General features: G+C 42.2%; 1 protein-coding gene across 1 annotated transcript in view; it reads right to left on the reverse strand.

Moving 5' to 3' along the window:
- Window positions 1-12,179, reverse strand: part of ERICH3 (glutamate-rich 3) — a 32,129-nt gene extending 19,950 nt beyond the window's left edge. The window contains exons 1-10 of the mRNA XM_009320669.1: window positions 12,144-12,179; window positions 11,871-12,020; window positions 11,184-11,255; window positions 9,259-9,387; window positions 8,511-8,594; window positions 7,863-8,018; window positions 6,318-6,536; window positions 5,476-5,656; window positions 3,789-3,975; window positions 1,004-1,290 (exon numbers count right to left, since the gene is read on the reverse strand). Coding sequence (XP_009318944.1) covers window positions 1,004-1,290; window positions 3,789-3,975; window positions 5,476-5,656; window positions 6,318-6,536; window positions 7,863-8,018; window positions 8,511-8,594; window positions 9,259-9,387; window positions 11,184-11,255; window positions 11,871-12,020; window positions 12,144-12,179 — 1,501 coding nt within the window. The remainder of the gene's footprint in view (window positions 1-1,003; window positions 1,291-3,788; window positions 3,976-5,475; window positions 5,657-6,317; window positions 6,537-7,862; window positions 8,019-8,510; window positions 8,595-9,258; window positions 9,388-11,183; window positions 11,256-11,870; window positions 12,021-12,143) is intronic.
- Window positions 12,180-13,991: the final 1,812 nt, after the last annotated feature.

Here is a 13,991-nt window from a genome sequence, read left to right on the forward strand (position 1 = left end):
CCACAAGAAGCACCCCTTGGGCAAACTTTCAGCAAGGGCAGCCTCTCTCCAGTCTCTCTAAACCTCTGTCAACAGAAATGAGATGGGACTCAAGCAAAAGGGGCAAGGTCAGCCAGCTAAAACAGGCAACGGGCGTGTTTGGTAAAGGGCAAGGACTAGCGGGGTCGGAGCAGAGAAGGCAAGAAAGGTGAGCTGGTAAGGCCTGGAGCGGAGGGAACAAATGCTCAGACAAGTGAGGAAGCTGGAGGTTTGGGCAGGTGTCAGGTAAGCGGTGCCTGGGGCAGTGTGGCGGAGAAGGGACTGGAAAGAGCCTTAGGTGAACAAAAAGCATTGCACTCCCATTGGCAATAGACAGCAGAAAAGACAAAAATAGTTCATCGGGCGCTAAATCTTGCTGACATTTTGCTGCTATGTGCTCTTCCCACCTGCCCTCCCCTTCTGCACCCAGCATTCAGCCTCCTTCCCTTCACAGTTTGTCCCTCCCTCCCTCCCATCCATCTTGCATCAGGCAGCAGGAGGCTTTTCCACCTCCTGCCCCTATGGCCACCGTCTTCTCTCCATTCACCTTATGCCGATGCCCTGTCTCCCTTAGGACCTCACCTCAGACTCAGTGTCTCCCTACCTACACCCAGTCCCATTTCTTCCTCCTGCTCTACTTGTCCTCCACCTGCTGCCATTCTCCTTCTTCACTGTTGTCCCTTCACTGTACCCCACTTTCCTCCTGCGTTCCCACCTACCTCAGGCTCCTGTTTCAGCCTCTCAGACCTTCCTTACTCACTTTATTGGCTCTTGCAAAACCCTCTCATCCTGTTCCTTGGCTGAAAGGAGCCCCACTAATTTTATTGCCCAGACACAGGCATCACCACATTTCTCACACATGAGGTGTCCTAAGAGAGGATGCTCCAAGCGAAGCTGGAGGCCCACAATCCCATACCTTCTCCAGAATCATTCTCTCCCATTTTTCATCCCCTGCTTGTGTTTTGGAATACTGTACCATTTTTACCAGTGTCTTCCTGACTATCTTCACTCTCACGATCATATAGTTTTTTCCTTTCTTCTTTTCTGTACTCCTGGCCGGTCTCCATTTTGTCCTCAATAGTTTCCACACTCACTTCATGACCTGGTAAGGTGACTAACACTGAAGCTTTGCTTGATTTCTGCTCAACACTGCTTTTACTTGGCTCACTGCGCACTCCATCTCTCCACGAACGCACATGCTTTTCCTCATGGTCCTCCATCCTTCTCTTGGGAGGGGATGGCTTTTTGTCAAGACCCATTGCAATAACGCACCTATAAAAAACCAAGGAGAATTGGAAAGTATCACATTTTTCTTTCTGTGAACAATGGAAGGGCAGCAGACACAGTGAGCTATTTAGCTCATTATCAGCAGTAAAACCGGGTACCTATCTGCCTCTGCATTGCCACTCAGACAACAAGGTTACTGATAATGACTTACTTGGAGAAGCACCCTAAAATCCTCAAGTGCTTCACAAACACAGATGCAGTTCCTCCTTGAAGGAGACTAACACTGTCTGCACTTAAAGGTGACAACTGAAGTATAAACAGATTAAAATCAAAATTATCATGTGTCCATTAATTTCAAGCTACACCAAGCATGATCTGTGAAGATAAAATCACTGAGAAAGGCAGACAAGCTCCAAGTCAGAGGTGTGCTTGATCCAGATCCTGCTGTAACACCCAGTAAAGTGATACCTCAGGTTTTGTGGATAAGACTTTTTTTGTAATTTGTCTGCTGGTCTAATAACTGTGGGGGAAGAGGGAGATTGAAATTGAATTATTTTCAGTTTCTGTTCTGTTTTTCCTACCTAACAGAAACCCAAACACTTGGAAAACAAAGCATTTTGAATGACTTGTTGAGACTGCTCCTCTTGCATAAAATGGAGTGACAGCCTCTCCATGTTACAGTTAGGAGGCTCATGTAAAAGACTAGAGTTCCTACTCCTGATTAACATTAACTGCAGACACAAAGAGCCACCCTACACCACCTATGAGTGTCAGGACATTGTGCTGTACGTAGTACATTGATTCAAATCTGCAAGCAGAGGATGAAACTGAAACTGGAACTTTCACTTTAGCTTATCACAAGTCTCTCTGGAATATCATATTTTCTTCACAGACAACTATGTCTTAAAAACTTTTCCTCCACCAAAACTGCTTTTTTATGTAAGGCTTGATTGCAATTCCCCTCACATTCCAGCTGTTTACAAACTACTGTGAAATATCCTACAGTCATTCAGTCTAGAAATCCTTTAGTTTTGTGGGCATAAAATGTAAATGTGACAATTTCTGAAAAGAGTGCTACCTTTTAATTATTTGTTCGTGGTATTTTTTCATGGACCTTTGAGGTACTGAAGCACTTCTACTGTACAGAAATGCTGGACCTAGGCCAGCAGAAAACTGTCTGTGCAAGGATCACAGCACCAGCGTAGAAATCACTGTGGCATCACCTCTTTGTGAACCAAAGCCTTAACCCTACAGAGAAAATCAACTGGGATCTTTACTGAGAATCAGAGTGGGTATTTAATATGTGGATGTGGTGTCACACTCAAAACAGGAAACAAATACAACTGCATTTGACCTGAAGGAGATGTGAAAATAGTTGTCATTTATGAAGAGAATATGGTTAATGGAGATGTTTTTTAGTCACCAGTAAGGTTGGCTGGACTGACAAGAGATAGGAAAACAGAGATATCACTAAGAATAAGAGGAGAAGGTGGACAGAAGGTGGGGGCGACTCAGGAAGAAATTAACCAATTTCTGGAGACTATATTAATTCAGAAAATTCACTTCAAATCTTTCTAGAAACAGCATAAAAGCTGAGATTTGGGCATTTCCTAAACTCTGTAGCCACTATATCCATTCTGAATTCAGATGCTTTTCACTACTTTGAACATACTAAGTAATACATTTACATAAATCATGCTCAATGTTAGATTGGAGTAGAAAAAAAGAAGTACAATAAAGTAGAAATTTTTTTCTTAGAACTCAGTCCGTATCTAAAAAATAGAGTATAGCTCTGTGGAGGATCTCTTCTTCCAACTGCTTGCTGCTCTTTTAAAAATTACTTATGAAAAGAACAAAATAGTTTTAAAATTATCCGTGTGTGCAGAAGTTTACTTGTCTGGCATGACTTAACCATCACACAAAAGGACGATTTTATTAAAATTAAAGCTTCTTGGCAAAACCACAGCTGTTGCTCACAGCATTGACATTTGCCCAAAACCAAGAATCTTCTGCACAGATTTGTTGTCTGAAACATGGCTAACATTCAATACTGTCTTATTCTGCAGCCAGGGGTATTACAGCAGAATCCCGCCTTAGAGGCAGAGCTGTTTAAAAATAAATTATCTTGTTCTCACAATCACAAAGAAAACCCTGAAAACTACAGTTAGCAGCACTCTTGATATTTATTTCACTATCACTTCCACCAGAAACATGTAAGTGGCATATGTATACCACCCCACACCTATTCCTCCATACTCGACTGCTGAGGAAGTGCTGGCTGCCTTCTGACAAGCTGACAGATCCAGTGCAAACATTGTCCACTGCTGTGCATGCTCCACAGAGTGACTGACTTTAATGGCATCCTTAGATGTGGGACCCTGAGAGATAAGCTCAATTCTGCACATTTCAAGGGGCACTGAGAAACAGACGAGGTTCTACAGAGCTGTGGGGTGCAGAAAGATTAAAAAAGAGGAAACAAGTGATAAACTCTCTAAAAACTGGGCTGCTAAGACCTTGTGAGCCAAGTGTATTCGTCTCCATACCTGTAGCAAGGAGATGCTCCCTCCACATTGAGAAACCCGAAGTATCCATGTCTGCCTCCCAGCCTGGAACGCTTCTGATGTTTGTACTCACAGCAACAGCTCAACCTGTCCACTTGCATCCCATTGAGAAAAAATGTGAGGCTGAATGGGAAACCATGGTGCCTCTTTGAGACAAACTGAAAGGTCTCTGTAATCACAGAAAGGAAAGGGTTCAAAGAAAAAGGTTATGCTTTACTGTCAGCCTATTGCAATTGTTGTATCTCGTCTGCATCACCACCAAAGCACCCAGCCCTCTGAGGTCAGGTGCTTTGGTTCTCGGCTCTATTAATTAGTTGGTAAAACTCCACCTCCTCCCCACACAACAGCCTCGTCTCTTTCCAACCCAGGAGTACCAAGCTGGACGTACCTGCAACAAGTGAATACATCGTCAATTTGGCTGCTCACTGCTACAGCAGAACAGAGACCAGAGCCTCCCATCTCAAAAAAATTGACTCTGCCACTTGCCTTACAGGAGTGTACATTATGCACAGAAAGTTTAGGATTCCTGGCGTGTGTCTACATGGTGCAGTGCAGCAGTATGTTGGAGTTCCCGCAGTGTAACACACATTCCTCAGTGCAGCACCTCGCAGAGTGCAACCAGGCTCCAGATCAGTACAGCTGCAATATTAGTGGCTCTGGGCCTGCACTAATACAGTCACACTCAGAGCAACACTGAGCAGCTGAAAGATGCTGTTTCTGGAGCCATTTCAGGCCACTCTGCAAGGGCACTGTTCTGCATCCAGGCCTCAAGGGCACTGAGGCTGCTACCCAGCTCCATGCAGGGGGGGACTGTGTTGTACTCCCTTAACCCACAAGTCATAGTATCCTTCCAGAGTAAACTGGGCACACACCAGCAGGGAGGAAGCCACACTGCACTCCAGGAGGTTCCCTAATAGGTGTGAATGGGGCTTGGGACAACAGAAGCACACACAAAGGACACCTTCTGCACAGCTGGGACACAGCTGCAACAAACACCCTAAACAGATCTGTGAGCACGCCACAGTGCACTCATAACCTCAGGGGACAGGCTGAAGTTCAGGGATCTCTGCACCATCTTCCCATATTCAGTAAAAATGCAAATGCAAACACAGTGGGTTCTGTGAGCTGGAATGAGGGATATGATCAGTGGAATCACTCTTCCTCATAAGTGAAAATCTCCCAGCCATTTCCTTTTCCCAATTTCCCAGAACACAATTTGCCTTTTACTGGTGTGATGGAATCGCACTCACGTAAAAGAGATGGGAATTGGGCTCCCACTATGTACTTTTCCTTCTGGAATAATAAGCAACATGCATTGATGTATTATAGGAAGTCAGAAACAGATAACGCCTACTTAAGGACAGTCTACCGCTACAACTACTTTATTAACCATACATCTCTACACAAAATCAATCTAAGCTACAGTATTTTGTTAAATCAATTCTCTAAACTCATTCTACCATAATTTGCAAAAGTAATTGTAACCTTACTTTCAATCACGAAACAGTAGATCCAGATTTAATGTGGAGGCAGATGGTATAAAAATCCCTGGATGCATATACCTTGACTGAGCTCAGCTGAAATCATTTTGATATCGCATCAACATTTTAGCCAAAAAAAAAGAGATGTTGCCAGAACCAATATGAACTCTTTGACTCTCTATCCTTACCTCCTTCCAATAGCTTGCCTTTGTAGACACAAAGGTTTTCTCCTCCACAATGCTGCTGATAGATTTTGATTTCATCTCTGTAATCAGCATCATCACGAGATAAATGCACGCTTTTTCCTAGAAAGACCATGGTAACAAATGCGTTGCTGCGTAACGAGGGCTTAGGGAATCCTCCAGAATTCTGCAGCAGGAAATACACAAAAAACGCATTCAGCTTCCAACTCTAACAAAAGCTGAACACAAAGATCACGTACGTGCGGCATACACTTGAGGCTTCCAGTCTTTTAAGACAGGCCTTGAGCTGCCTAAATTGGAAAGTGGTGTAACATGCAGAAGGGCAGGAAAATATTTTGGGCTGAAAATCCATTGCATTGAATTGCCCAAATTGCAGGGACCAGGTTTAATGACCCATATCATCCCTCCCAGTCCTGGGTTCCTACAATTTCCTTTACAGGAGTCAAAACTGGCTGGAGCTATAGTGTAACAGATGAAGTTTTCATATACTCAAGGCATTTCATATATCCCTCTGAAGTTCTGGTACCAGATATAGTCAGAGACAGGATCAGATTGACTAAGGTGGAAGGCTTTAAATAGGAGTTGCTATGTTTTTTCTGTTCAAGCACCTTTTTTTCCCCCAACTGATGAAAAACACCGAATGTTTTAGTATATAGAGAGATGGGTGGCAATTACATATTTTAATAGTTATAAATATCCTTTCTTTCAAAAATTTAGTGAAGCTTTATACAAACTAGGTATACACATCTTTCAGCATTAGGCGAATACATCAATAAGGAAGGTAATATACCTATACATAAACTGAGAAGTAGACAGAGATAACTTACCTGTGTTAAAAGTTGCTCTAAGCCATTTGGTGCAGTGGTGGGACGAAATTGTCTGCCTCTGAGCATCCGATTTCTCACTGCATTTACGCTCTTGTCTCCTTTTTGCTGGGGGGGAGGTGGCACTGGTATCACATTATTGTTAATGACAGGTAGCTGATACGGGGATATACCACTCACATACTCCATTGAATTAATAAGTCTTAACTCACTCCTCTCCCCCTGGAAAAACGTTTTAACCAGGTTAAACAGGTTATGCAAAAATAGCTACCAAGCATATTGAACTAAGCGTGGTTTGACTGCTCTTTACATTTAGTAACACACATACTTCTAGAACAATTCCTTAACTTGGTGCTTGCAATTTTCTTCATGAAAACATTTCTGTGCTAAAACCCTTTCTTTTAATTTGCAAAGCAACAGGCAGATTGCTTGAAAATTACACCCTCATAGATATATACAACATTGTAAACCATGTACTACTTGTAACCATGCAGAGTTCTGATCACAAGCAGACAGAATACTGCACAACCCCACAGCACTGCTGCGTTCTCTCAGCTGGCAAGCAAATTCCAAAGCAGCCAGAATCTTCCAACAGTAACATCATTTGGCATCAACTATATGAGATGTGGTTCAAAACACTTCTTTCCCATTTGTAGTGGAGGTTTAGTCCTCCTTCAGGATGAAATACAAACAGAGCACCAGGGCCCCGACAAGCAAGACATCTCTAGAGAATAAATTCTGCAAACATTGCATGCTCTGGATCTGATTTAGCTGTTTTGTCAGTAGTGAGCATTAAAGAAACAATTTAAATGACCCGTAATTTGAATAGACAGAGATAGTGCCAGCAAATTCTTGGAGAAAGGATCGTGACCATCACAATACAGAGCAAATGCATAGCAGAAGGGAGCTATTCATACAGTCTCTGCCAGTCAGGAGTAGCAGGTCACAGTCCCATTCCAAAATCCTCCAGTCCCATGGAACTCCTAACACAAAGCCAATTACATAACGTTTTCCTAGAACAGAAGACAAGTCCAAATCTCACCTGAAAGGAACTGCGTACATATCAAGATCATGTTTGGCTACTCCAAAAAGCTCTCATTCTCTGAACCCACCAGTGTGACTTAGTAGGAGGAATGGTAAAAAAAAAATTTATTTTTTTGCTACTTTGCTGCTGTAGATGAAGATGAAAACTTGTAAGACTGTGTGAAAATATTCCTGAGTTATTCGTGTTAACCAAGTGGCTGCCACCCTCTCTACATAACAGAAAATCTATGTAGAGGCAGAAAATTTTGCATGCAGAGAGATGTTATACTATGAAAGAGAAGTCACCACATTTTTCCTGGCTGTGATCAAGAACTGAGCATTAGACCAGCAAGAAAATGTCTTGAAAATTAAGGAGAGGTTAAAAAGGAGAGTTTAAGTAAAAGCTGATAACCATTTGGTAGGCACGTTGCCTGCAGCACACAGTTCTGGGAACTACAGTACTAAAGCAGTATTATAAAGCTGTCTCTAAAATTGTATTATTTTCAGAATGAAATATGGCCTCACCCCACTGGCAAACTGCTGATCATTTTCAAGTCTGTGGCACTTTTGTTTAGAGGTTGAAGTCTTTGGTACAGACCCTACTGCAGCACAGCTGCGAAGTGGTGGGAGGCGAAGCGGGTATCGCGCATTTCCTGGAGCTGTATTTGGTCGCCAGGAGGTCTAGAAAAGGAAAAAGCAAACAGCTACAAAATCTCAGTGTATAGTTTCCAGTGCAGAGCAACATCATAAAGAAAAAAAAATAGCACTGATTGAGATATTTCAAAGTGATGAGTGATTCTCAGGTACCTTCAGGAAATGAAATTTTCTAGTCTGCCTCTGAAGAACCAGACCCCTTTAGGCATCTCTAATTGAGCATCCAAAAACTGGAGCATCCAAAATAACGCTTGGGCATTAAACCTAGGTTTTGCTACTCTGTCTTCACAGTGCAGCCTTGAAGCAAACATAATGAACTCATAGAAACTGTAGCAACGTGCTGTGTTTTGGTGACTTCAGCACATGGACACTGAGAGAATGCACGACAAAAGCATGCCTATTTTTCTTCAATACTCAGCATTTTTCTGACTTTTTTATTTCATCTTTTCCTCGTATATCCTTCAGAATACCACGTTAAAATGTTAAAACCTAAAAAACTATTTAACTGAGTTAACTCACCGTATTAGAAAAGGCAGGCTCCTTGGATCGGTGTTGATGAGAAGGATGTCTACCATAGTAATCAACTACAGGTCCAGGTGCCCTCTGTATGGGATGGAGAGGAAAAGGTCATTCAGGACTGAAAATCTCTCTTCAACCTGCACCAATTATCATTATTGAAATGGAGAACCAGTTAAAACTGGACTACATATTTGACCTTTGATCTTAGACTTTAGTATCATTATATTTCAAGAGTATATTAACATTCCTTCTCTGCCTGTTAACAGAGACTAAGAGGCTTCTGAGCCAGAGGTCCAAAGCACAGCCTTCTGGAAAGAGCTTTAGTCTTACTGCACCCCTTCAACTCTGTTTTCTAAAAGACCTCCATTGCTTGCAGGATTTTACAACATCTGTAAACTTGCCTACAGCTATAGTATTCATTGACAATACTTAATGTACTGATACTGGCCTAACCTTGGGTAATAAGGCAGATAAAAGGGAAAGATTAAAGCAGATTTATCACAAGGAAAGCTATTTTTTTCTAAGTTCTGATGTGCCATTCCTGCAACATCGGCTTCTCAAGATTTCTCTTTAATGACACAACTCTGCAAACAGGAAATCAGCCTCAAGTGATGAAGGATGAGTCCCTAATCTAGAACAACCAGGGCAATCAATGCTCTAGACTAAGCACAGATGTCATAGGTATACGTGCACACTTTCAGCTGTGTGTGCTTACATTATAGGATATGGAGTATTTGGTGAAACTCACCAGTTGTGAGTGACCAGCTGGTTCTCGAGCCGCTAAAGGATGGAGCCCATAATGATTTCTTGGACCAAGTAGTGGACGTGGGCAGCGCATCAGGCTAGCACCTTCCACAGATCTTCCGGATTGTTCCGCCTAAAAGAATAGAAATTTACATCTCTGAGGTACTAAATAGTCTTAACAGCAATGTTTGAGCTTGCCTTCCATCTGTCTTTCATTGGACAGCTATGACGATCAAATTGCCTAGACCCGATGGAACACCTGGTTAAGGAAGGAAAGGAAATCAAGGGGAGAATGAGAGAGGGATGAGGGAAAAGACTTGTTCCCATCTCCAATTCATTTCCCTGCAGCCCTCTCCAGCTGCAGATCCCCCCAGATTCAAATCATCTGCCTGTTTCTGTGTATCTCCCAATTCTTGGTTTGGTTGAAGGTCTCTTTCTTTTTTAAATTTGAGTGCATCTGCCACTTCCTTGCTCTGACTGCTGCCCCTTCCTATCTTTTCTCTCAAAAGCTCCACACTGGGCTGACTACCCTTCTGGAAATAGATAGCTATGTTTCTCATCCTCCCTTGCCCATCCATGTTTCTCCTTTCCTTTTAGATTAGCTACTCAGCCGAATTCACTGAATGTATGAGGTGATAATTAAATTACACTGCTAATTCCACCCAGGTTCCTGTGCCCCAATGCGGCATCACAGCAAAGATACAGATCACATATCTGCAGGCATCTCCCTTACACTTCTCACTGAAGGAAGCCGTTTTGGTTTATGTTCCAAAATTATCCAAGTCCAGAATTCCTTGATAGGGTGCCTTAGTCGCTGCTTCCACTGTAGCAACTTTCTACCAGCAGGAGTTCAGTCAGTAAATAATGCCTTTGCAATTACCATAGTGATCAGTGTTTTTCATTAAAATCTCCTCCTTTCTTTACCTGATGAATTGCTCATAAATGTATTATTTAAAATTAAAAAGATTTGACATTGTTCTTCAACTGCTCAAAGAAGCAGCTAGCTTCTCAATGCGTTCTTCTTGATGTATGCAGGCTCCTAATAAAGAAATAAGGTGTTGAGATATTTCAGCCAAAATGAGAACTTTTTCCATGAGTCCAAGTGACTTCATGGGGAGAAGAACCATTGACTTCTGTGGGATTTCCATGACTAACAACTACAGGATCAAGTCTACCTACATGACAGCAGAGTGAAGACTTCTGAAACCTCTTTTCATTACTTACATTAAACATCATGTGGAGAGGCAAATGACTGAAAATGTGAGCTCAGTGCTCAGCAGCAGTCAAAAGCAGATAGCGTCTAGAATTACAAGGAGAAGAACTGCAACATGTATCTTAAATTATTCATCCAGTTCTGGTTCCCCATTTCAAAACAGAAATAGTAGAACTAGAAAAGGTAAAAAAATGGCAACAGTAATGAGAAGCCTGGAATGGCTCATGTATGAAAGGTTCAGTAGACTGAGGGTCTTCAGCTTGGACAACTGAGAATATGAAAACGGTATGTAAAACCACATGTGCCTTGGAAAAGGGGAACAGTTAATAACTTTTTTCATAACAAGAACAATGGAGCATCAAACAGAATTATCAGACAGCAGATACATTAATTATTGTGCAGAAATGCAAGGAAGCAGCATTTCATACAACTCATAATTCAATTCCACAACCAAGAACACTTCAGAACCAAAATAATAAGTAGATTCGAAAGGAATCATGTGCATGAATGGAAGTTCCTGAACTGCTGGACAGAGGAAGAAGGAGAGGTAACCTGCAGCAGGATCATCCTTTACTTGCCTGTTTCTTGTACTTTTTCCATAAACATCAGAGACAGGACACTTGGCTCAATGAGTCTCCGGCCTGACTCATGGCTGTTATTTAACACGGGGCAAAACTGCCATGTCCCATCAGTACTCAGTAGCACTCAAGCCTTACCTTGATTTTCTGCACCCTCTTCTTCCTCACAAAATTTTCAAGTTTCTCTTTTACTTCCAGCTGATGACGACGCTATCAATGGAAGAGAAAGAGAAATCTCATTAATGGACATGATGAGATGTCAATGAAGGTAAGAACATTTGCTTCTGTTCTGCTTATCACTTGCCTGCTCCCTGGTCGTTACCCTCATTGAGCCCTATTATGAAACTACTATCGATTCAATACATTTGCATTACACCTGTGTAGATTAACATTGGCAAGGGAACAACTGAGTATTTGTAAAGTTGTAGGGACCAACTCCATTCCTGATACATAAGAGGAATGTGCCCAAATTTTGTACTCAGATAAGATATGTAACCATGTTCAAACTATTTTGTTTTGATTAGAATTTTTTTAAGCAAACTAGCCCTGTGAATATCATCCCATAATCTGATGACTGCCAAAGTGCAGTAAGTGAGCCAGGACAGTGTATGTTCTAATGACAGTATGGTTTAATAACTAGAGGCCAGTGGAGGTTTCATGTGGAGGACATCAAGCACAAAGATTGTCCTTTTTCCCAGCAGGAGAGAGCCTTTCAGGGGAGCATGAGGGCACAGCTACGGAAAACAGTCCAGTACGAGTTAACAGCCACTGGCTGTCAGTAGGGAAGTATCTGAAAAGACTTACACGTTACTAGTAAATGCATACCTCCGTATCAAGGACCTCATTAAATACGGCCTGAGCCAGGCACTCCTGTACAGATCTTTGGTGATCCCTCCTGATAGCATTTAGCCGATATTCTTTCTCAGATATTATTCTTCCACTCCTTGAGATCTGCCGTAAAGAAATATAATGTAACTAAAAACAAGAGGAGAAGACAGAATAAAGTATGTTTTTAAACAGAGTGCAATTTCCCAGAAAGACTACTTTTTCTTCCTGGTTAGCTACCACCTCTGCTTCTGCCATGGTGCTGGAACTCACCTTCCCAGCACAGAATTGTAGTTTCTTTGACCCCATGGACCCCATGAGCCAAATGAAGAGACCAGGAGAGCAGCAGTCACATTTTCTAACAGTTGAGGGCTCAGCCTTACTCTTCATGGGCCATTGCCCAAGTCAGTGGAGGGGAATTAAATACTTGCCTTCCTACTGTGTAAGGGTTGCATCTGCCTGTGCTAAACAGAGTCACACCTAGGAGTGCATAAGTATTTTTAAAAATATTCAGCACATTCACCTTTACCAAATCCTTCAGTTTTCCTTAAACACTTTTGAAAAATAACACTGAAGCTATTTAAATAGCTAGTAGAGTCAAAGATGCTTAGATTTCACAGTTTAAAAAACCTAAGAGAATCAACATGATTCTGTATATTTGCAAACTGAAGGATTTTGCAGAGGCAAACTCCAATGAGCAAAAAGAAATATGGAGCAAAAACATAAAAACATTCTGAATTTATCAAAACCTCTCCATGAAATATCTTCTTCTGCCTGGATGTGAAATACAAGCAGATTGACAAACATTCTCACATCACTGTAATTGTGCAGTAATACAGTGCCATATGTAACAACTTACTGAAACTCCAGTACTGAGCAGAAGCTCAGGGCTAAGCCAAGGCTCTCCAATATTTACATACATCATGAATCCATGTCAGTCACTGTTCCCAGTTTCATGCAGATAAGCATTATGACGGTTGCGTTACAGAAGGTGCAGTAAGCTTGATATTCTGTGGAGTATGGCCTCCATACTGACTGTTAGCACACCACTTCTAGTGTGGAATCATCATCCACCAGCAGCCCCCATGCTAGCATCTTCATAGCCCCAGGTGGCCCTTGGACTTTGACATCCTGGAACATGCTCAATGCCAGCTGCAGTATTTCCTCAGCTGTCACCGGTGTCGTCAAAACTACTTAGCACATAGAGCTAAGCTCCGAGCTCAGTTTTACTTGTATTTCTGTCATTCTGATTTCAGTAGCGCGGCCTTACAGACCACAGCCCTGTGTCCCTGCGATATCTAGCTGACCAACGGTAGAAAATAATGCAGCGGGAAATGCTTGGATTAAACAAACCCGCCCTCAGTCTCAGTGTGATCATGTGGCTTTGATCTGGCACAGCATAATTTCACGTGTTTGGCTAGCTGGTCAAATTCTTACCAATGACAACACATACCTCTAACAAATAAACAACAGAACCATCAGTGGTTTGACGTGTGCAATATTAAAAGAAACAAAGAATTCTTTTCTTTTTTTCTCAGAAAAGGAAACTTTTCAGTCTCACCAGTCCTGATCTCTGAAGATGTCGTCTCATCCTGGTATTGCTGAAATATCCAACCAGGTGTTTGTCTGTAAGGCTATTGTAGGTTGCAAGAAGTCTGAAATAAAATCAATACAGATGTATATAATCCCCTTGACAGCCAAGTTATTACATCTTAAGTTATAAATCACACCCAGCATTTTGTCCGATAAATGCCCATTAGATTATGTAAAAGCAACATCTTATTGCCTCCGGAAGATTCATATCAGAAACAAGTGACATCTACATAAGATACAGCAGCTCAGCATCGAACGGCATACCACCACCAAGGCAGTGATCCTGTCCGCCCAACCCTGAAAGTCTCCTCCAAGACCAGCTCCGACAACAGCCTCCTCAGACAATAAACTCTGACCTTTGGCAGGTTAGTATCATGCCATACAACATTTGGAGCCAAATTTCTGGCTGAGTCCGGCAGGCACGGACCCCAGCTCCCTCACCGCCCTGCCATAGGCCCTATTGGAATTGCATGAGTATACGGTATATCACCAGGGAGAGAGATGTCCCAGAACTCCTGCACCACTGCA

The sequence above is a fragment of the Pygoscelis adeliae genome, unplaced genomic scaffold (genome assembly GCF_000699105.1).
Source record: "Pygoscelis adeliae isolate BGI_AS28 unplaced genomic scaffold, ASM69910v1 Scaffold402, whole genome shotgun sequence".
NCBI lineage: Eukaryota > Metazoa > Chordata > Aves > Sphenisciformes > Spheniscidae > Pygoscelis > Pygoscelis adeliae.